At 63.2% G+C, this 24301-nt stretch overlaps 2 protein-coding genes across 2 annotated transcripts in view; both read left to right on the top strand.

Annotated features, from left to right (window-relative positions):
* Window positions 1-549: 549 nt before the first annotated feature.
* RRP1 (ribosomal RNA processing 1) lies at window positions 550-7670 on the top strand. The gene is made up of 13 exons (XM_040986681.1): window positions 550-747; window positions 1072-1154; window positions 1860-1917; window positions 2479-2564; window positions 3049-3110; window positions 4363-4492; window positions 4599-4663; window positions 4768-4922; window positions 5308-5339; window positions 5801-5898; window positions 6020-6039; window positions 6557-6706; window positions 7118-7670. The coding sequence occupies exons 1-13, from the start codon at window positions 615-617 to the stop codon at window positions 7348-7350; spliced, it is 1305 nt and encodes a 434-aa protein (XP_040842615.1). The 5' UTR covers window positions 550-614; the 3' UTR covers window positions 7351-7670.
* Window positions 7671-13999: 6329 nt separating this feature from the next.
* Window positions 14000-24301, top strand: part of AGPAT3 (1-acylglycerol-3-phosphate O-acyltransferase 3) — a 48193-nt gene continuing 37891 nt past the window's right edge. The window contains exon 1 of the mRNA XM_040986683.1: window positions 14000-14037. The gene's annotated coding sequence lies outside the window, so the exon portion shown is untranslated. The remainder of the gene's footprint in view (window positions 14038-24301) is intronic.

The raw sequence follows: 24301 nt of genomic DNA on the forward strand, positions 1-24301 counted from the left end.
CGCGGGTGCAGGGTCCTAAGGCTTTGTGCCGTCCTCGACTGCTTTCCCGAGCCACAAGCAGGGAGCTGGATGGGAAGTGGAGCTGCCAGGATTAGAACCGGCGACCCTATGGGATCCCGGTGCATTCAAGGCGAGGACTTTAGCCGCCAGGCCCAAAATAAACAAACCTTTAAAAAAAAAAAAAAGAAAAGAAAGAAAGAAAAGGAAAAGAAAGTAGATCCATTTGTACAGCAAATGTTGCTTCCGGAGCGTGGGCAAGACCACATGGGTTTCCGCTCCTCCGCCAAGACCCCGCCCCCGAGCCCGGCTCCGCCCCGCCAGGCCAAGACCCCGCCCCGAGCCCGGCTCCGCCCCGCCAGGCCAAGACCCCGCCCCGAGCCCGGTTCCGCCCCGTGACCAGGCTCCGCCCCCGGGCCGGCTCCGCCCCTACGACATCGGCTCCACCCCCGCGGCCGCCGCAGGTTGCAGTTGGACGGCCCGGCCATGGCGTGACGCTGGCGAGCGCGCTCGGCGGCGTCGCGGGCTGTGACGTCAGGCGCGCGCCGAGGGAAGGCGGCCATAGGCGTGCGTGGAGGACCAGTCCTACGGAGTCGTGGGGCGATCCCGGCGTCGTGATGGTTTCGCGTGTTCAGCTCCCTCCAGAGATCCAGCTGGCGCAGCGCCTTGCGGGGAACGAGCAGGTCACCCGGGACCGAGCTGTGAGGAAGCTGCGGAAGTACATCATGGCCAGGAGTCAGGCGGCTGCAGGTTGGTGCTCGGGCAGTGCGGGGCTCGGGCAGTGCGGGGCGCAGGTCTGGGCTGAGGGGAACGCAGGGCTGAGGGAGTGTGGAGCTCAAACCTGCCCGGGATGTCCCCTCTCAGCGTCTGTGTTAGGGTCCTCCCTCGCCACAGTGGGGAAGGGTGATCCATGGGGCGAAGGAGCATCCTCCCGGCCACTCCTGCAGGCTCCCACCTGGGTGGCAGGGACTCCAGCACCGGGGCGTTCACTGCTGCCTCCTGGGGCGTGGAGGCGGGACCTGAACCCAGGCCCCCTGTCCAAGCTGAGCGGGTACCTGGGGTCCCCGTCTGCAGGCGGGTTCACGCACGATGAGCTGCTGAAGGTGTGGAAGGGGCTGTTCTATTGCTTATGGATGCAGGACAAGCCGCTCTGCCAGGTGAGCCGGGTGTGGCTGGGCCAGGGCCTTCGTGGCTGGTGACCCTGGGGGGCCGGGCTGTGCTGGAGTGACCCCTTGGTGACCCTGGGGGGCCGGGCTGTGCTGGAGTGACCCCTTGGTGACCCTGGGGAGCTGGGCTGTGCTGGAGTGGCCCCTCAGAACCAGAGCTGGCTGGCCAGCGTGGCTCCTGGTGACCATGGAGGCCTGTGTGGCTGGAGGGCCGGGCTGCGGTGGAGCAGCTCCTCGTGACTAGGGCCGCTGGCCAGTGTGGCATCTTAGTGACCCTGGTGGCTGCGCAGGCCACGCTGACCATGCTCCAGGCCATTGGCTTGTGTTTGTCCTGGTCTTATGCCGTGTGTGCTAAGACACTGGAAGTCGAGGGGCAGGACCCACATCTGCCGAGACCAGGGTTCTCTGCCGCCTTGGGGTGGGGTCCCCGGGTCAGGCCGTGTGCACCGCTGCCCAGTGCCCTGGCTGGAGGAGGGCCTGTGTGTGCTGCTCTGCTGTCCAGGAGGAGGTTCTGGAATCTTCTGCCTCAGCAGGTGTCCGACACTGGCTAGACAGGCAGTGAGTGAGCCATGGGATCTGGCTGTGGTGTGGCCGCGCGTCCTCCTGGCCCAGGCCCAGCCCTGCACGTGGGCTTCTGGGCCGGCTGTCCCTGTGACTGCCCATGCCCCGGGGCTAAGGGCTGTTGTTGCCTCACAGGAAGAACTGGGAAGGACCATCGCCCAGCTCATTCACGCCTTCCAGACGCCCGAGGCCCGTGAGTATGCCCCACACCCCGAGTCCAGCGGACCACCCAGCATCCTGTTCTCATGGGCAGTGTCGCTGGCGTGGAGCGGCTGGGGTCCCTGGTCCCGTGTGGTGGCGTCATGTGGACATGTGGGCCTGAGCCGTGTTAGAGGCTGCGGGCTATGGACCTCGTGTCTCAGGGCAGGAGACTTGCGTGACAGCACATCCCGAGGAGTCCTGAGACTGCGGCTGGCCCAGCGTTCTCAGCCGCTAGCAGGGCTAAGTGTGCCGTGTGCAGCACCTCGCTGGGCCTGCGTGAAGTGCCACATGGTGTCAGGTGGCCCCAGCCTGGCCCTGGAGCAGGAGCCGAGCCGGGTGTTGCTGGCTGGCAGTGCTGCCGCCCTCATGCCCGTCCTTCAGAGCAGAGCTGCGCTGTGGGGTGCGCCACACGGCTTCTCTTTCCGAGGTTCTGAGCTTTGGTCACGGAGTGGCCCTGCTGAGCTCTGCCCTGGCGAGGCTTCCCGGGGCACAGGCTGATCCCACCCGCTTCCACTAAAGGTAGCTTCTGTCATGCTGGGCGTCTCTCCTGCAGAGCACCTGTTCCTGCAGACCTTCTGGCAAACCATGAGCCGCGAGTGGTTGGGCATCGACCGGCTACGCCTGGACAAGTTCTACATGGTACGGCTGAGACCCTCACGATGCCCTGGCACAGGGTGATGGGCTGGGCTGACCTCCCCACGTGTGCTGTGTCCCTGCTGGGCCCCAGAGACCTGGGCAGCAGGCTCCACACGGTCCTGAGATGAAGGGACGTCGCCCCTGGCTGGGAGCTGGGGACTCCAGGTGGGGAATTTCAGGCCTCGTGAGGACACGTGACCTGCGTAGCGTGGGTGTGTCCTGGGCGTGAGGCCTGTGCCCGTGTGTGGGAAGCAGTGGGGGACGCCCCGGGCACACACATGGCAGGGTGTGAGGCTGCTGCTGGGTCTCGTCCTGTCGCCCTTGACAGTTGGGGGTCTTGGCGTGGTCCCCGCTGCCACCTCCACCTGCTGTGTGTTCATGGAGGACAGGTTAATGAGGCCATGCCCCTGCCCTGAGGGGCTCTGCAGCCGAGGGGGGCTATGGGGCCCCCTGGGGCATGCTCCTTCTAACGTGCGTCTGTGTGTAGCTCATGCGGATGGTCCTGAACGAGTCGCTGGAGGCGGTGAGAGCGCGAGGATGGGACGAGAGGTCAGTGCGCCTGGACGCAGGCTCACAGTGTATTCAGTGGGAAGGCAGGGAGGCCGTTCTTCCAGTGCTGGTTCACTCCCAGGTGCCTGCAGCCGTCCCTGCTGCCCCGGGCATGTGTCAGCAAGTGGAGTGGGCACTCAGAGCTGGGCACCCCAGTGAGGTGCCGCTCGCCCCCCCGTGCCCAGTGCCTGGCCTGCTTACAGAGATGCCCTTCCCGGAGGTGTGGCAGCATCCTCACCGCACGCGCGTGGTATATTCCGGGAGCCACGCTTATGCTCTCAGCCTCGGGTCAATCCTGGCTGTGAGGCCGTGAGTTCTGCAGGGATCCCACAGGGGGCGCCCAGCTCCTCTGCCTGAGCGGCCTGCTTAGGGTAGAGTGGCCTGGGTGTGGTGTGGCCCCTGAGCTTTGAGCTGACCCTGTCACAGGCAGGAGTGGGCTGCTCTCCCATGCTCCTGGCTCAGAACTGGGAAGCCAACTGGTGCCACGGCACAGGGCACGCTGTGTGTGCTGCGGCAGCTTCTGCAGACGCTGTACCATGTCAGCCTTCCTTCCTGGCTCCTGGCCTGCCTGGGCCTGCGGTCACCTGGGTCTTCCATCCTGCGTCCTCCAGGCTGGGATGCCAGTGGGGTTCAGGATCCCGTGTGTGGGAGGGACTGGGGGTTTGGGCTGTGTTAGTGTCTGCAGCTGGCGTCCCGGCCTGGGAACCCAGAAGCTGTTGCATCCTCAGGCAGCTGCTGTGGCCGGTGGCCCCACGGCCCTTGGGTTCAGGGCAGCAGCAGGGCCGGGGGTACTTGCAGTGGTCCCTCCTGTGCCTTTGCCCCCGTCATGTCCGCCGAGGTGCACAGAGCGCCCCATTCCTCCCTGGAACCCGTGTCGTGTGGGTTGTGCTGGGCATGTGGTGTTAGGTCAGGGTGTACCCACAGGCACAGGGTCCCTGTTCCAGCCCCAGCGGGCCTCACTCCAGGTCAGGGAGGCCAGCCTCTGCCTGGACTCTGTCCCCTCTGCTTCCTGGGCAGTCCCAGGACAGCAGAGGGATGACGGGCCAGGAGGTGGTGGTGGCATCTCCCTGCCTGGCACAAGTCTGCCATTCTGTGCTGGATGGTGTCGACCTGCAGGGTTGGCAGGCCTGGCGCTGCTGGGAGTTGGTCACCAGGAGGAGGGGGTGTGGTTGCCATGGCCAGTGACATGGGGCAAATTTGCAGTCACTGAGTGGTGGGCATGCCGCTGATGGGCTCATTGCTCCCTCCGCAGACACATCAAGCAGTTGCTTGACCTGCTGACCACCGAGATCCTGCACCCGGACAGTCAGGCCCCCAACGGCGTGAAGAACCACTTCGTTGAGATCTTCCTGGAGGAGCTGACCAAAGTGGGCGCCAAGGAGGTGAGGCGGGGTGGCTGTGGTGTGCATGCCGGGGCTCACCTGGCCACAGTGCACCTGCTGCGCCTGAGCCTCCCGCATCTGAACCAGCCTCTGCTGTCTCCCTTAGCTCACGGCGGCACAGACGCTCCTGTTTGTCGAGCCCTTCTGTGGGATCGCCGCCTCCACCAAGGAGTAGGTGTGGGGGCTGCATGGCCCTGACCCTCCCTCCCCCAGGGTGGGCGGTGTGGACCTTCTGGTGGGGACGTGGCTGCCTCTGACCCCGCACCACCCCGCAGTTCCCTGGTGCTGCATAACATCACTCGAGGCGTCTTTGAGACGATTGTGGAGCAGGCGCCTCTTGCCATTGAAGAGCTCGTGAAGGACCTGGACACGCAGGAGGAGGAGGAGGACGGGGAGGACGGGGAGGAGGATGCGTCAGATGGGGGTGAGGGTGAGCGAGCCAGAGCTGCCGTCTGGGGGGCCGCCCACAGCCTCTGGCCATCCTGTGGGCCTGTTCACTGTCCTCTAGGCTCCGCTGTCACCACTGGTCACCTCCTGCCCCTCCCACACCCGGTGACCCTTTGTCCAGAGCCTTGCTTTTGGGTGCTGTGGTCATCGTGGCATGGCCAGTCGTGTGTTGAGCCCGCAGCCTATGGTGGGACGTGGCTGCTCTTTACTCTGGCCCTGGATACCACCTTTGCCACCTGAAATGCCTGTGCCCGTCCCATGGCTCCCTGCGCCTCATTGCCGTGGGCAGGCTTGGTTCTGGGTGATGGCGTGGGGCCTGCCAGAACCAGGACAGCTCTCAGGCTCACAGTATCTACTTGTTCCAGCAGACACCGGGGATGGCGAAGGCCCTGTGCTCCAGGTAGGTGGCCGGGACTGCTGAGGGCGGAGGCTGACCTTCCCAGGGTTGGCTGTGGGGTCCTGGGCCCTGCCAGCGTATGGGGCTGCAGACGGGCTCCAGGCCTGGGTTTGCCCCATGGCAGTCCCTTCTGAGATGAGGCCATCGTCCTCTCTCCATCCATTCCAGACCCGCAGCCCCACTGGGCGCCGAGCGGCCGGCGTTAGGATCCCAGCTCAGCCGCAGCTGCCCGTGGGATGCTGACCACAGTGACAGGCCGTGAGCCTCGCCGTGTCAGCCCGCTCAGGCCCCCTGCCGCAGCTGCCTGTGGCTGTGGTTTCGCTCTGTTGTTTCCCGTGGAGCTGACTGGATGGCGCTCGCTGGCGGGCGGCTGTTATGGTGTCCTCTGTCATAGGCCCGGCGGGAGTGGTGGCGGGAGCCGGGGCCAGCGGCTGACTCGCCCTCTGCGGCGGCTCTCTTGGCAGTTTGACTATGAGGCCGTGGCGAACAGGCTGTTTGAAGTGGCCAGCCAACCTGGCACCCCTTCTCTGAACAGGAAGCGTCTCTACAAGGTGATCCGGAAGTAAGTGTGCCCAGTGCCCTCAGCCAATGGGGGTCTCCAGCACTCACTGGGGGGTCCCTAAGCCAGGCACTGCTGCCCAGGGTGCTGGGCACTAACAGCGCTGTGTGTCTGGCTCTTGCAGGTTGCAGGACCTGGCTGGAGGTGAGGAGCAGGCCTGGCTCAGAGAGTGAGCCCGACTGGGGGGCTTGCATTCCCGTGGGATTGGACTGGTCCTGAGGGCCCCGCAGCCCAGTGGTCTGTGAGAGGAAGCAGGGCTGAGGGTCCTGCAGCCCAGCTCCAATTCCGTCAAGGCCCAGGACAGTGGCTCCGCCAGCATGCTCTGTGGGGCACCTCTGCCTGCGGCACTGACCATCAGGCCTTCCTGGGGACATGCATCCCTCCTGGCACCGCCTCCCTGGGGTGCCCCTCAGCAGCTCACATGGTGTGGCCACCTCTGACCCTGGCACTAGCATTGTCCTGTCCTGCTGGCCCATGTTCTGGGCCATCCCCATGCCTGAGATGCACCTTGCTTGCACTGAACTGTTCGTGCCAGGCGGGGCTGTGGTGCCAGCAGACAAGGTCTGTCCAGATCCTGGCTGTGGGCAGTACTGAGCAGACAGTGCCAGCTGCAGGTGTGCAGGGGGAGCTGGGGGCTCCCCGTGACCGTGTGCCCCCTTAGGTGTCTTCCCGGAGGACGACATTCCAGAGGAGGCCTGCAGGAAGCTGCTGGAGAGCAAGCGAGAGAGGAAGATAAAGAAGATGATGAGGAAGAAGATGAGGAAGAAGCAGAAACGGCCCCCGTCTCGGTCCTCAGCGCTGCCACAAGAAGGTGAGCTGCGGGGCTCAGCATGTGCCGTGCCTAGGGGCAGCTTCCCTGCCGGGCACCTTCCCTGGGCTGGGCTCCCTGTGCTGCTTCCCCGGTCCTCGGGTGTGGGGTGATGGGCACTGTGCTGGGAGTGGCGGGCTGTGTGCGGGGCCCATGCTGTGAGGAGCCTCCTTCCTCAGGCGAGCTGTCTCTGGCCTCTCCCTGCGCCCAGCTGTCTCGCCCCGCCCCCGCACCTGTGGGTAGTGGTACCCACCCTGTGCTGCTCCTGGCCACGCCCCAGCACTGGCCTTTCTGAGGCCCAAACTGAAGGCCAGACTTGGGGCACCTGCTGTGCCTGCTGGATGCCCTGAGCCTGTACAGAGGTGACCACAGTGCACACTCTTGGCACATCGCCCCGCCTCGCTGTTTCCACAGGGGAGGGTGAACCAGCTGCAGACCCAGAACTGAGGAAGAGGAGCAGGAGGAGGGGCAGGGGGGCCGGTCCCTTGGCATGCAGCGGAGAGCAGCCCACCAGCCGGCGGCAAAGAGACAGCAGTGCCCGCAAGAGGAAGCCACGGCCTCAGCCCCCATCTGGCACCCCAGCTAAGGGGGCAGCCGTCCAGGAGCCCAGGAGGAAGAAGCAGCGGACACTGGCAGGCGGGAAGTGAGGCCAGGCTGCCGGGTCCACATAGACTGAGTGCCCAGGGTCCCGAGCTGCTGGGCAGCAGGGGGCGGCCAAGGTCAGAGCTCCAAGTCAGGTCACCTGCTGGCGAGGCAGCATGGGATGGGGCGGGGCTGGCCACTTTCACCAGCCTGCAGCTCATTGTGGCCGCTCCCCACGTGTCACCATGATGGACGTGGCCATCTGACCCGGAGGCAACCCTGCGCTGACCCCCCAGGCCATCCCTGCTGCCCACTCTGGCTCAAACACGCTTACAGAGCTGCCACCCTGTGCTGTCCTGCTCACTCCCAGGCGCCCTCGGGTCCGGGGTTGGCTGGGGCACATGGGGCTGGGTGGCACCGGTCCACCCCTGGGAGGAGGCCTTGCTGTCGAGCAGGCCACGGGGAGGCCGCTCTGCTGCTCAGGGGCTCTGCCTGGAGTTGAGCTCCTGGTGGCAGGCAAGTTGGAGGGCATCTCCACAGCACCCCACACGTGGGCCACTTGTGGCTGCTCACTTGGCTTTGCCCAGGGGTAGGGCTGACCTGTCAGACACTGTTCGTCTGACAGGGTTGTCAACAGGTGTGGGGACCCAAGACTGACAGACACAGACCTGGCCCTGCAGGGGGTGGGGTGGCGTGGCCAGCGCAGGCTGTGGGTCAGGCCTGGCCTCACCCTGTGGGGTCTCCTGGTCATTGCCCCACGAAGCACCAGGCTCTGGGGGCATGGGGGCTGTGGGGGAACTGGGGTTGTGGTCCGTGTTCCCCTAGCAGCACAGCGAGGCCCTGGTGTCTCTTATAGGCCTCAGAAGAAAGCCCGGGGCCTGGGCTGGCACCTGTCCTCCACACAACACCGGGTCTTGGCACATGTGACCTCTGCCGCGAGGGCTTCTGCTCATGGCCTTGGAGGCTCGCTGTGTGTGCCACCAGTCCCTGAGCTGGCCCTGTACGGCCACTCCCAGAGCGTGACTGTCAGACACGACCTGGGTTATATTTCTGTTCATAGTCCTCAGCCAGTGGTAGAGCTCTGGGGACCAGGCCGTGGCATGTGGTCCCAGGGGCACATGTGCCCCCTGCAGCGGCCACTGGGACAGCCTGAGGTAGCAGCCTGGAGCTGGCGAGAGCCAGGACCACTCAGCCTGCTGTGTGTTGGTGCCTCTACTGGTCATCTGCCTGGGGCGGGCTGGCAACCAGGTCTCTCGCCACCTTACACTGCCAGCTGTGTCACCCCATCCTGTGTCCTCTGTTGTCTGGGTCACTTCCACAACCGTGCTGTGTAGCCACCTCCCTGTCCTGTGTCCTTCCATCTGCCGTCTCTAGGGGCACCACTTGCCCTCAGCGTGTCCACTGGGGGCCACAGAGGGGTCCTGTAACCCTGGCTAGGGTGGGAGGGAGGCTGCAGTCCCCTGGTGGGGGCAGGGACTTGCAGACTCCACCCAGCATTCAGGCTGGGCCCTGCTTTCCGCTGAGCCCTCACTTCCAACTGCTGGCCCCTCGCAGGGGCCCCCTTGTGCTCAGCTGTGCTCATCTCTGCACCTGCCAAGCTGGCCTGCATTCTTTGTCAGCTTCCACTTGGTCACCCTGCACACCTTCTAGGTGCCTCTCACGTGGTGGCAGGCTGCTCAGTGGGAGCGCCCCCGTGTGGCCCCATGGCAGGCGAGGTGCACACGGTTCCACGTCCTTCTGTGTGGCCTCTGAGGGCCCAGGCTTTTCTGTTGGGGGAGGGCTGGTGAGCTCTCGGGTTCCCAAGGAGTCCCTGTTACACAGGTCCTGAGTCCTGGCCATGGGGTTCTCAGCCTCCCCCGCAAGGTGGGAGACCAACTTGGTCCCTGGTCATCTCTGCACCTGCCAAGTGGCAGCCTCAGCCTCCCCCCTTCCCCACTGCCAGGCAGTGGGGATGGGATCACTGCGGGTCATCACCAAGGCTTGCACCAGCTCCCAGCCCCTGCACAGGGGTGGGGGCAGCATTGCCCCTTCATTCTTATACCCTCCACTCGTTGCAGTGTGCTTGTAGGCAGTGCTGGCTGCTGCTGCCTGCCGTGGCCACACTCCCTTGCCCGGTGCCATGCCTCTGCCAGTCCTACTCAGGACTTGGGCTGTGGCCACCTTCATCCAACCTCCACCAACTCCCCCTGGCTTGTCTTTGCACTAGCAGGTACCACAGCCCAGCCTGGTCTGTCTCCAGACCTAACTCTGATGTGACCCGGCAAGGTGCTGTGGCTTAGCCTGTCCTGTTCCACACCCATTCTGGCTTTTGCAAATGCCTGTGGGTGCTGCTGGAGCCTAGCCAGCAGGCATGCCCCCCAGCCTCAGCCTGTACACCAGCAGGTGGCAGACAGTGCTACTTAGTCCAGCCCAAGATTCCCATGAGAGCAGGTACGTGGCCTGAGCCAGACACGCCCTCCGGCTTACCCCTCTAAACAGCTCCATCTCAGCTCCCTCATATGCCTGAAGTGGTTGCCTGGTCTGTGGAAACCCCCAGATATCACCCACCACCTATCAAGCATTCCCTTGGTGTCCCACGCCCCCAGAGCCCTTCCTCGGGGAGTCGCAGCCCCCTCTGCGACGGCAGCTTCCTAGGGGCCAGGACAGTGTATCCCCCGCTTTCTATTGTGTTGGGCCTGTGCCCTGGCCCGGGATTCCATACATGTCTTTAGGAAAATGGAGTAAGCAACTGTGCTGGCGCACTGGTGTAGTTAACAGTTGGCACTATCCAGGCCCACGGTACCCACCAGCTACTGGCTGCTCTTGCAATGTAATACTTGCCCAGGCACAAGTCAGCCTAGACAGTACAGCAGGGGGCTGGTGTAGCTGCTAAATAGCCTGTTCTACCTTGCTGCCCAGTACTTCATATAGGTGCCAATCATGTCCCAGCTGCCCCATTTCCCATCCAGCTCCCTGCCTGTGGCCTGGGAAAGCAGCGGAGGATGGCCCAGAGCCCTGGGACCCTGCACCCATGCGGGAGACCTGGAAGAAGCTCCAGGCTCCTGGCTTCAGATTGGCTCAGCTCTGGGCAATGTGGCCATTTGAGGGATGAACCGAAGAAGGAATATGTTTCTGTCTCTCCTTCTCTCTGTAAATTTACCTTTCCAATAAAAATAAATCTTTTCTTTTAAAAATACAGATTCTGATTCCACAGATCGGGGTGGGATCTGAGATTCCGCACTGATTTTTACTTGTCTAAGAGCTCGTCCATCTGCTGGTTCACTCCCCAAATGGTCACAATGGCCAGGGCTGGGCCAGCCCGAAGCCAGGAGCTTCTTCCAGGTCTCCCAGGTGGGCGCAGGGCCCTGACTACCTGAGCCACCCTCCACTGCATTCCCAGGTGCATTAGCAGGGAGCAGTGTGGGATGTGGAGCAGCTGGGGCCTGAACTGGCACCTTCAGGGGCTGCAGCACTGCAGGCTGCATTAGGCCATAGCACCGTCACTCTTAGCCTCAAGCTGCACCCCAACAAGGGTGTTGAGAGCACAGGGACTTGGTGCCATGCCTGCGGCTACACCCAGGCCCTGCAGCTCACTGGCCAGCACTGGCCATTTTTCTGGTCTTTCCCTAAAGTCAGGTCCAGAGCTGGAGTGATAAGGACCACAGATGGGAGTCCAGGCCAGGCGAGCTGACCATCTAGGCATGGCAAGGACCCTGAATGCAGATCTGGCCTGGTTGCCCAGGGCAGAATCGGGGTCCAGCTCGGCAGGTGCACAGCGCAAGGGTGTAGCTTCCACAGGACCACGTTAAGGGCTAGCAGCCCCTATCCATCCAGCAGACAGTTGCTGCTGCCACCAGGGCCGCAACCTGGCAGACACCCAGAGCACAGGCCGTGAGTGATCATGTGGGTGTGGGCGGGGCTGGGACCGCTCTCCATGGCTGTCCCTATGTCCACAGTAGGCCAACCCTAACTGTGGCCCTCAGCCCTGCCCTCCAGTGTAGCTGCCAGGGTCATCACAGGGCAGGAGGTGGGTGCCCCCGGGATCCACTGGGTGTAGCCGCCACACCCTTATCTTGCCACAGCCCCCTGCCAGCCACAGCCCATCTGGGGCAGTGACCAGTCAAAGAGCTTATCTCTGAACGCCCTGGGGGAATTCCAACTGCCGTTGTCACAGCCCAGGACCTTGGGGTGGCGGGGTTGGGACTGCCTCTAGCCCCACCGCCTTGCACATGCGGTGTCCATGCATGTGAGGGGGCATCCATGTGCCCACGCACTGGACCAGCTCCTAGCGAAGCTGCCTTCAGTTTGAGTGTGTAAATGTAGGTTTGGCGTTTTCATTGCTTTTATTTATTTATCTAGTGGGCAGAGCTACAGAGAGAGATTGTTCATCTACTGGTTCACTCCCCAAGCGGCTACAACGGAAGGAGCTGGACCAAGCCAAAGCCACGAGCCACGGGGTTTTCCCCATGAGTGGGGGACCAAGCACTCAGGTAGCCAGCTCCCTGACCATGCTCCTGCCATGTACCAGTGTGCTGTGCTAGGCTGAGGCAGGTGGCCATCGGTCTGCCTGCTGAGCGGATCTGGCCAGCTTGTGTCCTCGTCCAAGGTCACCAATTAGCCTGGCTCCCCATAGCCCCTCCCCCACTGGCCTGGAGCCTGGTCAGGGGTTCCAGAGTCTTAGGGCTTCAGCACCTGCAGGAACCCCTCTGGGCATGGCTGCTGCGTGACCCCAGGGTCATTTCTCAGGACGGTCTTGGTGCTCTGCAGGTTAGCCCAGCTCTCAAGTATGGCAATCAGGGAGAACCCCTCCAGGGGCTGGCAAAGTCCACCCGAGTGACTCCTTGGGGAGGTCTCCCACTGTCCTGCAGCCTCATTATGAGGTCCCGCTGGGGTGCCCAGCTCTGCCACCTGCTCTGCACCAGCGCTTCACTGGACCCCACTTCTGAGCCTCAGCTTCCGTGGTACACACCCCACGACCCCGCTTTGCTGACAGGTATTCCCCGCGGCCTAAGCAGCCCACGGCAAAGGTAAGCTTGCCTCAGTGCCTGCCAGTGTGGGTGTGTGCCAGGGCTGAACCCACTCGGGGGTCACGACGGCCCCCACGCCGCCCAGCAGGGTCTGCTCGGCTTCAAGTGGTTACAGTTGTTCAGAGGGCAAATCCCATCCAGCTCAAGTCTTCAGGATCAGAGATGGGGCCAGCCAAGGACAGACAGTGCTGGCTACACCCACGCCAGGGCCCAGCTGGGTGCCCCCTAGCCCGCTGTAGTTGGTGTTTAAGGAGCGTCACACTGGGTGTGCTCGTGGGAAACCCAACCGCTACCCCCAGCACACGACCAGTTCCAGCTCTTCCTCCCACAAACTCGCCGGACATGCTCATGTGTGGCTTGTTTTATAGATGTATTTATTTTGAGAGGGAGAGTTAGAGATGGAGAAAGAACTTCCATCCACTGATTCAGTTCCTAAGTGGCCCATACCTGAGTGGATCCAAAGCCAACAGCAGGAGCCTCACCCAGGTGTCCACGTGGGCGCAGGGGCTCACACACTTGGGCCGTCCTCCACTGCTTCCCCAGACCATGAGCAGGGGGCCGGATGGGAAGTGGTGTCCCAGCCCTGGCTTCCCTCCACCCCCTTTTACTTTTGTAACACAGACCACTCTATGCCCACCCACGGCGCTCTAGCTTCTGGTTTCCCTTTGGGACCACATCCTAACGCTCTGAGAACTGTTTTAAATACAAGGTGTAATGAACCCAGTGTCCTGCTCGGTCTGGCCTGCCGTCTCTGGCTGTCTCCCACACTGCCAGCTCCAGCTCCCTGCACACCTGCAAGTCCCGGGCAGGGAGTGGGCTATAGTCCCAGTCTCACAAATATTAAATTTCTACGAACACTGCATAGCATGGCTTTCTCAAGGGTAAGGGCAATGGGAGGGGGGAGGGAGGCACCTGTGCCTTTACCTGTATCTCTGCTGAGGTGGCAGCAGAACTTCACCCGAGGTGGAAACGCTGCTGCCCGCTGCTGCCCACCCGAGCTCAGGAAGGCCGACGTGCACCTGCCTGCTGGGGTCACTGAGGCTCCCTCTGTGAGTACCGAGGCTCCTGGTACTGCAACCTGGCGGGGGCCCAGGGCTGGCAGCCACCAGGGCAAGTGTGTGTGAGATGGCCGAGATGGTGACCTTTTCCCGCAGGTGTGGGCGGATCCCCCAGGACGAGACCCTTCCCCTGGGCTCACAACCTAGCATGGATACAACGTTGCCGGCCCTAGGAGACTGTAACCCAAGTCACAGCGCCCAGCCAGACCCCCTGCTCTCCGGACTGTCCTAGGCGGTGGACCCGGCCCAGGGGTCGCGCCCAGAGACGTCTCCGGGAGGATGGGGGTCCATGCGGAGCCCCGTTGCCCGAGACCGCACCCCTCGTGGCCCGACCTTGCTGGGTGCCCTCCAGGCCGCCTCCCGCCCGGCCTAGCGGGTCCCGCTGCTCCCCGCATCCCTTCCCGGGAGCCCGCGCGTCCCCGCCCCGCACGGATGCCCGGGGCGGCGCGCGTCCCCGCTCGCCCGCGCGCCCCTCGGCGCCCCCCGCCCCCGCCCCGCGCCGGCGGAACTGTGGGATCGCCGCGCACAGGAAGTAGCGGCGGCGCGGCCGAGGGCGGCGGGCGGCCGGCGGGATGGGGGCCGGGGGCGGCGGGCGCCGCACTCGCTGAGCCCGACGCGGGGCCGCCGGCCCAGGCCGAGCAGCGCAGCGGCGGCGGAGGCGACGAGCAGGTGGCGGCGGCGGCTGCAGGTGAGTCCCTCCCGAGGCCCCCGGCCGCGGTCTGCACGCCCCATCCCCGGCTGGCCCTGGCCGCCCGAGGTCGCCCCCGGCTCCCCCGACCCCCGGGCGCCCGAGGTCGTCCCCACAGCCGCGCCGCCCAGGGCCGGGCGCCCCAGGCCCGCGCCGCGGCGATCGGGTTGCTCTCGGCCGGCGCGGGCCTCGGGGAGCGGGCCCTGGGAGGGGTCCGCGGCCCGGGCCTTCCCCGCGGCCTGGTGCCGCCGGGGGCTTGGCCACCCCCGGGCCTGCAGCCGGGCCCGCCGGCCGCCCGGGGAGGGGGCTCCGGGACTCGGGTGGAGCCCCTACCGGGCTAGCTCCGCCCCGCCGGGGTCCACGGGCCGCGACGCCCCCGCCGATTGGGTTGGCGGCGCGCCGGGCGGGTTTCCGCTTGGGGCCTGGGCGCTGAGCAGAGCCTGGCTGGCGGGTGACCCGCGGCCGGGGGCAGTGCGGGATCGGGTGACAGCCAGGGTTGGGGGTAAATGGAGAGGCTTGGTACTCAGGGAGGGAGGGTCTGGCAACCGGGGCAGCTCCTGCAACTTTAGGGGAAGTTTGGTGGAATGGCTCTTGGGAGCCTGTGTTAAAAGTCATGTGGCAAACAGCAGAGCAGGTGGCATCTCTTTGCTGGGCACTATTATGCTTTTTCCAGGGAGGAGAGATGTGCGCCACCCCACCCGCCGGCCTTGGGGTGCTGACGGGAGACGCCCTGTTTTCCTGCCCCTGTCATCCCCATGGGTTCCCCGGCCCTGGGGCCGGGAGTTAACCTGTTCACTCTGCTGTGTTCAAGCCCTGCACCTGAGCAGGCTCCTGTGTTACACTGTTTCAGAAAGCAGCTGGGGAGATGGTGGGGCAGCGAGCAGTGGAGCAGTCGGGTCTGGTCCGGGTGCAGGTTCTTTGCATGTTTGTTGCATGTTTCCTGTCATGGTCCAGCCGGAGGCAGGGATACCCGCCTGATGCTGTGGTGCCGGGTGGTGAGGGGAGAGCCAGGGGCCATACAGACTGGGGCTGGCCCCCTCCCACCCCGCCTGTGCCCTGGACCGGCCAGTTTGGCCCCTAGCCCGGCTCAGCTCTGGCGCGGTCTGTGTGCCAGGGCGGAGAGGCAGATGGGAGGAATGGCTGTCTCTGGGGAGTTAGGAGTTTCCACTAGGGTGCCTGTTGGCAGCTGCCCGGGACGTCAGCAGTCAGCGGCCTGGGCTCCTTCATGTGCAGCTAGGGCCTGCCCACCAGCGGGCTTACCTGCCTGGGGCCGTGTCCCCCGTGGGCCTGGCCTGGACCTGCACAAGCCACTGCTCCAGGCTACCAGACGCTCCGGAGCGCTGGTCAGGGGAGCCCGGGAGTGCGCAGGAAGAAGGCAACTGCAGACGTGCTGTTTGAGGAAAGCCAGCCGTTCCTTTTGGGGGAAGTCACCCACCTGTCCAGTCCTGCTCACCTTGACCAGGCAGTGCAGGGAGACTAGTCCTGGACCACTGACCCCATCCTCGGCCCCACTGGGCCCCGGCCAGTCCCCCTGTAGTCCTGGCGGGCACCCTGGTGGCCAGGCTGCGGCCTGTTCTGGGTGAGCTGTCAGGCTGGACCGGCCTCCCGTGGCCATTCTCCCATCACTGACGTGCATGGCCTAGGATGCTCAGCTGCTGTGGCTGCGAGGGCCACAGGGCAGTGACCTTGAGCTGAATTCTGCACAGTGCTGGCTCTGAGTACTGGGGCTGTGGCTGTTGTGTAGCCAGGCAGTGCTCAGTACTGCAAGGGTCATCCTGGAGGCAGTACCTTCCCCAGCACAGCTGCGCCATTCTCTTCAGTTTAGTTCTGGGGCTCGTCTCCTGCTGTGCCTGGGGGACTTGCTTAGGAGATGTCGCGTGTTCTGATGCTTGTCGGGGGCTGTGGGAGCTGCAGGAGAGGAGGGCTGGGGGCCGCCGCAGGTGTTCTCGGGCCAGATTGCGAGCCGCAGGAACTTGTGACCCCTGACCAGAGGGCTCTGCACCCTCAGGACTGAAGCTGGAGTGGGTGCTGGCGGAGGGAGCCGTGTGCCAGCAGCCTGCAGGCCTGTCCCTGGGCAGCTGGGGAAGGCTGTGCAGCATTGATGGATGCCGTCTCTGGCCATTTGGGAGGTGGGGGAGACGGAGCAGAGCCCAGCAAATGGCGACAGGCGCCCCAGTAGGTGTGCCACTCTGTGCCCAGGGGCTCTCCAGGCCTGCACTGTGACCCTGACACATCCCCTAGTCTCGTGCACCCTGGAAGTTGATTGACTCTTCAGAGGAGGTGTCACCCATTACCTGGGTGCAGACATGCTGTCTGGGAGCTGCAGCCAGAGCTGGGGCTGTACCCGGGGCTGGGGCTGGGACCATGGCTGCAGCTGAGACTCGGCTGATCTGCCTTCCTCTTGGTCTGAAGGATAGTTCCAGGCCCCGGCTGTTTCCCTTTCTGTCAAGCCCACAAGAGGGCAGGGTTGCACGCCTGAAGCAGAAACTGAGGGGCCAGCACCCATACTTGATCCCCCGAGACTTCTTCAGAGGTGGCCCGCCGGACCTGGACCTCCGCCCCTGCCTTCCTGTGAGCTCGCCGCCCACTGGTGGGAGTGAGGCAAGCCTGGTTTTGGCTTCTGCGGGTCTATTTCTGACTCAGGCTGTTGTCCAGTCCAACCAGAGTGAGTGAACAGATGGAGGGGCCCAAGGGGCTGCTGGGGGTGCAGCCTGTGCTTGCCTGTAGTGCCGGCATCTCTTAGCAGAGTGAGGTTGAGTCCCAGCTGCTCCACTTCCCATCCAGCTCCCTGCTTGTAGCCTGGAAGAGCAGCGGAGGACGGCCCAAAGCCTTGGGACCATGCAGCAATGTGGGAGACCCAGAAGAGGCTCCTGGCTCCTGGCTTTGGACCAGCCCAGCCTCAGCTATTGTAGACATTAGGGAAGGCCTCTCTTTTCCCCTTTCAAATGGATAAATAAATCATAAGGCAAAATCAACTTAGCTTTTATCAGGGACATGCACAGGCTCCCTAGTGCAGAGAAATTGCACAGTAGGGTGCCAGTGCCATGGCTGAAGAGTTGGGTGAGGAGGGGGAGGAGTGTGACTGGGAAGGAGGGGAGACTCCATCCATCCTATTAGGGTCAGCCCTGCACCCCCTCGGAGCTGTCCGGCCCAGCATGCCCTGACCCCACCTGTCATATCTGATTCCTGCTGTGCAGTGCCATTGGTTTGCAAAGCAGGGGGAAAGTGTCTTCCACCTGCTCTCTGCTCCCTGAGATCCCTGGGCTGAAGTCAGAGGCCAGAACTCCCTGTCCCAGAGTGGGGGCAGGGACCCCTTGCACTGCCCCTGCTGCCTCCCTGAGTCTAGCATGGGCAGGAAGCAGCATTGGAAGCTGAGCTGGGATTATACCCAGGCCTCGCCCTACGGGATGTGGGTGTCCCCAGCAGTGGCTTGAGCGCCACCCCATGGCACCTGCCCCTGCTTGGATTTCATTCTAGTCTAGCAGGCACCATGGCCAGGGCAGGCGGCTGGGAAGCCCCTGGACGGTCCCTGACAGTGAACTGGTACACAGCCTGGCCGGCTGGTGCTTTTACACTCGGGTGCAACCAGAGCTCGAAGGCCATGCTGCAGGGTGTGGCCACAGGGCCCAAGTGCTGGTGTGCCCCTGGGAAGGTAGATATGTGTGCACCTGCTGTTCCGTGCCAGTCTAGGGCTGGCATCTCACTCCTCCGGCTTCTTTTCCTGACATGTGAGTGAGTGACTGGGTGTGCAAAGCTGGGCATGGAATTGCACCCACAGACCCTGGTCAGGGAGAATGAGAAGGGCGACTATGCTCCGGGGCAGGTGGGGCTCCCAGCGTTCCCGAGAGGCCAGCACCCGGGCCTCGTGTGCAGTTCCCTGAGCTTCGCCTGCTAGCCAAGTTGAAGATGTCCCCACAGTGTTCAGCCCCGGGCTTTGCCCTTTGCGCTCCTGGTCATTCCCTCCATCCTGTGTCCGTGTCTCCCCTGGTGCATGGGGGACTACCTTCCTTTTGTCCCAGACAAGCCTTTCCCCCCTTCCCCAGGGGCCTAAGCTGAGTCTGCTGCGTGCCGTCACTGGGCCGTTGCCAGCTGAGGCTCAGCGAGTGGGAGTGAGGTCTCCCCTTCTGCCTGTTCTGACGTGAACAGGGTCCCCCCACCTCCCAGTGGGCTGTGGGGACATTGTGGGTTTGTGCGGGTGCCCTGGGGCAAAGCCCATGTGTGTCCCTGACACCTCGTCCTAGGTGAGCCTGCCTCGCTGTTGCTGGGGCAGAGCCTGTGGCCGTTCCTGGGAAGGGCCTCTTGGTGCTGTCCAGGCACTCTGTGTTCTCCCGGGCCCCAGGCGTGCCCTGTGTTCCGAGCGTTTGCTCTGTAGTGCCATGAGCCCTAACTGTCCGTGCTGCCTGGCGCCGGGCTTGTCCAGCGTCTCCCATGGAGCCTGCTCCCCGTTGTCTCCAGGCAGGGCTCCCAGGACGGGGCTGGTGGGAAGATGCTAGGGTGTTCCTTGCGGCCAGCAGAAGACTCGACCAGGTGTGGGCACTGACCTAGAAGTGGCAGCTGTGGCAGACCTCTGTGGCCGGGCCACCCATGGAGGACACGCCTGATGGAGAAGGGCAAGGGACGTTGAAGTGGACCAGGCTGGTGGTCTCGGGGCTGCAGGACACTGCTCCAAAAGGGAGCTTGGTTCTGTTGCCATTGCTGTCTCCTGGAGGTGGGGCCAGTGCCCTGCCCGCCCAGCATGCTTCTAGAATTCTCTGGCACTCCTGGACCTGCATCCCCTTGGGACCCAGGGCAGCTCCCCTGGCCTGCAGCCTGAGCAATGATTGGAGGCCAACTGGCTCCTCCTCTAACCAGGACCCCTGGTGGGTTCACTTGGGCATGGTCTAGCAGATGCCAGCACCCTGGGTAGCTGTCCCGGGGCCTGGCCGGCTCCGGGGCGTCTGTACCAGGCCCAGGGTTTTGGTGCCAAGCACCCTCCCTCCCCTGTGAAGGTTCCCTGGTGTGTGCCTGGCGCCCCCTGCATACTTGCGTGGTGCTGGGGTCAGGTCTCTGAGTCCAGAGGGACTCAGCCAGGCTCCGGGTGCAGGGACGGGACATGACATGACAACGGGAACCTTCAGGTATGGTTGCGGGCCACGTGTCCCCCTGCCTGGTGCATCCCCTTGGGACACCTGCCCATTGGCAAGCCATCTGGTGTGGATATGTGGAGGCCAAGAGGAGTGCAGCTGGGCTCCTGGCAGGCAGGCAGGTTGGCCACCCGTGTTGGCCCCAGCCCCTGCAATGACTTGTACCTTGGGCCCACCCATCACAGCCTGGGGCCACACCCGGGCCTCCATCATCACAGCTTCAGGGTACTGTTGGCTGCCACCTGTGCTGGATGCCGCCCTGGCTTCAGCATCGCCATGGCTCTTGCCATCTCCTGGGCAGCCAGCAGCGTCCTCCAAGGGTGGCCCTCTTAAACACTGGGTGGCTCCCGAGTGGCCCTGCCCTGGGCGCTTCCTCTCCCGCTTTCTGAATCCACAGAACTGCCCGGGGTTTGGTTCCGCCTTGATTGATGGCTCTGCTGTGGTTTTTCAGCATTAGGAAATGTTGCAAGTTACCAGTGTGTGCAAAAACAAATCTGAGTGTTTTGTATCACAAAGTTCATCTGCGTTGGCGACTTCTAGCAGTTGTGACACCACTGGTAGGCTGTGCCTGAGGACAGAGGCTGGGCGGGGTGGCAGCAGGTGCCTCACGGGTGGGCTTGCTCCTTGGGGCTTGTTGCCAGGCTAAGCTCCTCTGGGGAGCAGGATGGTGGGGGCCCCTTGCCAGGGGCTGGGTGCACTGAGTAAGGAGGGCAACCAGCAGATGGGAAACAAGGTTTTAAAACCCTGTTGGACTGGCCGCTGCAGGTCAGATCTGTAACATTGTCTAGGGGAATTTGAGCAACATTCTTGAAACAAAGTAACTCCCCATTTGCTCCAACACTTAACCACTTTTAAGAGGCGAGAAAGAGGCAGCCAAGTCCAGCAGCTCTCACAACCCATAGCAAAGTCTTCAAAGATGCCGAAGTATCTGATCTGGAAAGTGCCACATCCAAGATGGTGGCATGGTGCCCACTGGGCGAAGTCTGGGGCCAGGGGACCCATCCTATGCTCCTGTTTCTTTGAACTTCAAGGACTGCAGGCCTGCATTGGGGTGGGTCAGCCAAACCCCAGGCATGCTCCCGGGTCCTGGTCCGCGCTGCTCAGATGCAGGTTCAGCTCAGGTTTCCTTCCCCCAACCCTGCCCCTTGTCTGTCTCATGCTGTAGCCGAAAGGTTGCTGTGGGAACGTGCCTTGGGAGCTGAACGAGGGATGCCTGCTCACTGTCCCCGCTCCCCACAGTGACAGGTGTGAGCTCCTGAGCACAGGTGGCTAACAGGTGCCCTTGCTCGGGCATCTGAGCACCGGCTGCCCCACAGGAGCAGCTGAGAACACTGGCCCAGGGGACGCCTCCAGGTTGCAGGAAAACACCGCTTGTGGCCTGGCCCGGAGATCTCACCACAGGGGCGAGCAGCTGCCTGCTTACTCCACACCTCGAGACCCAGGCTGTGGTGGCAGCTACACAGGGCTGTCACCCCACACTCCTAGAGGACCCTGGGAAACATGTCCCCAGCAGAGCTTGGCCAGGTGCTCTGGGCCGTCCCACATGCACGGCGGAGCACACGCACGCATGAACACGCGAGGCTTCTGTGTTTCTGAGCTGTCCCGTGTGCCTGCTTCCTTCAGTACGTGCTGCAGCTTCCGATCGTGCGTGCTCTGAGGGGTGTGTGTAGACACGCCTGCCCGTGTGTGGGCTTTGCGGGTACTGTACACGTGTCCTGTCAGAGCTTGGCAGCCTGCTGTGTTTGGAGAACTCTGAGCGGGCCTTTCAGCCCCCAACTCTGCTAGCTAGGCCTGCAAAGCAGTGTAAATGGGGCAGGGGAGGAGGGGGTTGGGACAGGGGCAGGGGTGGGTCAGGTCACCTGTGCGGAGGGCCCAGCAGGAGGCTGGCGGCCGCCCTGCTGGCAGGTGGACTTTGCCTCCAGAGCCGCTGTGTGAGCTGGTGAGGCTCATGGTGGGAGGTGAGGGCCCTGGGCAGCGCCTTCCTTTCCGCTGAGCACACACCATGTTGTGGGGGTGGTGCCTGCAGGCTTCCTGTCGCTCAGAAGTGAGGGCTGCCCTGGGGGAGGGCTGGGTGGGCTGAAGCCTTGTCATGGGGCGCTGAAAAGCATAGAGGCTGAGGTCAGGGTTGTTCTGATCTCTGCCTCCTCCTAAGCCAGGTGAGCCCCTCTCCCGAGGAGGCCTTGTGCTGGCAGGGCGCACAGTCCTGCCTTCCCCGGTTCTCTCACCGGTCTTTCCTGCTTGTGGGCCTGGAGGAGCCGTGGCCATGTCCTGGGCAAGCCACGTAGTGATAACAGTGGCGGTGTGTTCTGTCTGTGTGGCCCTGTGCCAATTCCCCAGACACTCACTGTGGGCTTCTGTCTGTCCCCTCCATGTATGCCGTGTGTGCGTGGGACATGAGCCTCTGTGGGGACCTCCCGGCTCACCTGTGCTCAGGGAGTACGTGTGAAGCCAAGCATGCCTGTGGGATGTGGGTACGTGGGTTCAGTCCTGTATGCCACCATCCATTCGGAGTGAGGGGCTGATCTTCCTGTTGGGTGGTTTGTGTCTGTCCTGGGCATGAAAGGGGACGTGGAGAAGCCCTCCTTGCTGTCTGTGGTGTCGCCAGCCATGCTCCTGCCTGCCTCGGCCTCTTTCCTACTCCTTGTGTTGCACCTGTACCTCCCTTCCTTTGCTCTGGCATCTCCTTCCCATGTCCATCCTTGTCCTTGGGGGTCTCCCGTGTGGGTGCTTGGCCGCCATCTTCTGGGTCTGCAGTCCCCAACCTCGTTTAAATCCGGTGCCTGTGGCCTGGCGTTAGAGCTGCACCCTGAGACTGATGGGCACGGGGTACCACCTGCAGCTGTGAGGGATGGCTGAAGTAGGTAGTCCAGGCTGGTGAGCCGGGCTCGTGTTCCCAGAGGTGCTGAAGGGGGTGAGCCAGGCTGGGGAGCCGGGCTCATGCCCTTGGAGGTACTGGGCTGTGGAAGGCTGTGCAGGCCTTGGTGGAGTATGGCCCTTGGTGATGAGCACCACTGGGATAGCTTCCTTGTTCAGCACCTTGGACACCTTCCCTGGAAGTGACCAAGGTAGGTTGGTGGCTGGGCTTTTACAGATTGATGTGTGTGGAAGAGAGAGCGCTCTGCTGATTCACTCCCCAGCTGGCCCTGCCAGCTGGCATGAAGACAGGAGCTCTGTCTGGGTCCCCATGTGGCCAGCAGGGGCCCAATTGCAGGAGCCGCCACCACTGCTTCCTGGGCCAGAACTGGGACCAGCATTTTAATAGGAGGTGGGATGCTGGCAGAGTGGGCTGACCGCACCCTCCCAGCCTGGACTTTCTGGCCCAGGAGGACCTGCCCCCAGGAGCAAGGCCAACGCGTGCGTGATGTGGGGAGCAGATGTTTCCCCAAGTGTGTGTGTGAGGAGCCCAGTTGGAGGAAAGCTGGGCATCCTCACAGCTAAAGCGGGTGAAGGAGGACTGGCTGCCTTCAGATGCAGGCCTGATAGGCAGCCGGGTCTCCATGTGTCCCAGGTGCTATGTGCACCTGCGTGTCCTGGGTGCCGTGTGCGCTCATGTGTCCCGGGTGCTATGTGCACCTGCGTGTCCTGGGTGCCGTGTGCGCTCATGTGTCCCGGGTGCTGGGTATAGTACACTAGCAGGAGGCTTTGGCCCCAGGACTCCTCTGGGGCCTTTGGGGTGAGGGACCCCCTCTTCCCAGGCATACCCCTGGTGCCCATGGACATGGACAGTGCCCAGCTGCACAGCCCTGGAGGAAGTTGCACCCCAGTTGGCTGCCACCCAGAGGAGGGGCCATGGAGTGCAGGTGACACTGGTGGAGCTCTTCAGAAAGGGGCAGTGTGGTGTGAACCCTGAGATTGTCCCAAGGGTCATGTACACGCTCCTGGCTCTGCTGTGAGGCCTGGCTGGACTCTGGTCTCCCTGCACCTGCTGGGAGGCCTTGAATTTGAGTCCCATGGCCTCATGGTTGCTATCAGTACCCAAGAGCCAGGCCTGCACACCTGTGTATGTTGTGTGCACATGGGACATGAGGGCCGGGCTGTGCCCTTGGGTGGGTACATGGTGTGCAAACACACACACTGCCATACGTCTGCACCCATGTGACCACATGCACACACACGGGAACCCACACAGTACGTGTGTGACACACTCACAGGATGTGGTTACACTGCCGTAGCCTGCACACACATGTACCCACACGTGACCACATGCACACACGGGAACTCACACAGAGTGTGCATGTGCGTAGATGGTCACACAGTATGCAGTCACACTTAAGTACGCACATGTACTTGCACAAATACACACCCACACAGGGCCCCTGCCGGGGACAGGCGCGGTGCAACCAGGTGAGGGCATGGGCACTGTGCCAGTGCTCTGCTGGGCCTTTTCCGTGGGACCAGCCTGTGGGAGGAGGCCCTGCCTGAGGCGGGAGCTCTCGGCTAGGGAGCTGGTCTAGTGAGCAGAGAAAGCATGGGCTGCCTAGGAGGCATCTCAGAGGCTGGTGGTGGGGGTGCCACCCTGGTGGCCCCTGCGGATGGCAGCATGGCAGCATGTGCTGGGCTGGGAGCGGGTGGAGGAGCCCACAGTCTGGAGAAAGCTCTGTGTGTGCCATGTTCCTGGCCCTGAAGGCCACCACAACATAATGTGTGCCTATATGTGAGCCTGCGTGTACTGAGTGTATGATACATGAGCTCATGTGTGCTTGGCATGTGATGCATGAGCTTACATGTGTGTGGATGTGTGAGCTTGCATGTACTTGGTGCGTGCTCATGCGTTGACCTGTGATGTGTTCCCGCAGAGAGGATGGCCTAAGCTGTCCTCCTCATGCTGGTCTCAGCCTGGACAGCAGACGGGCAGTGCAGGCTCCCACACTGGGGCCACCCTGGTGCCTGAGGGATGGTGACGGACAATGCTGACACAAGCATGCCTCTCCCAGATGGGGCAGCACCTGTCACCCACAGGAGCCCCCAGGTAAGGCAATCAACTGGGATTTCCCCGGAGCTCTGCCAGGCATCCCAGCAAAAGGCCGAGTCCAGGGGCCTGGTGTGGTAGCCTAGAGGCTGGAGTCCTCGCCTTGCATGGCACTGGAATCCCATATGGGCACTCGTTCTGGTCTCAGCGGCGCCACTTCCTACGCAGCTCC

Source organism: Ochotona curzoniae, unplaced genomic scaffold (genome assembly GCF_017591425.1).
Source record: "Ochotona curzoniae isolate NIBS_2020 unplaced genomic scaffold, NIBS_Ocur_1.0 contig_4516, whole genome shotgun sequence".
Lineage (NCBI taxonomy): Eukaryota > Metazoa > Chordata > Mammalia > Lagomorpha > Ochotonidae > Ochotona > Ochotona curzoniae.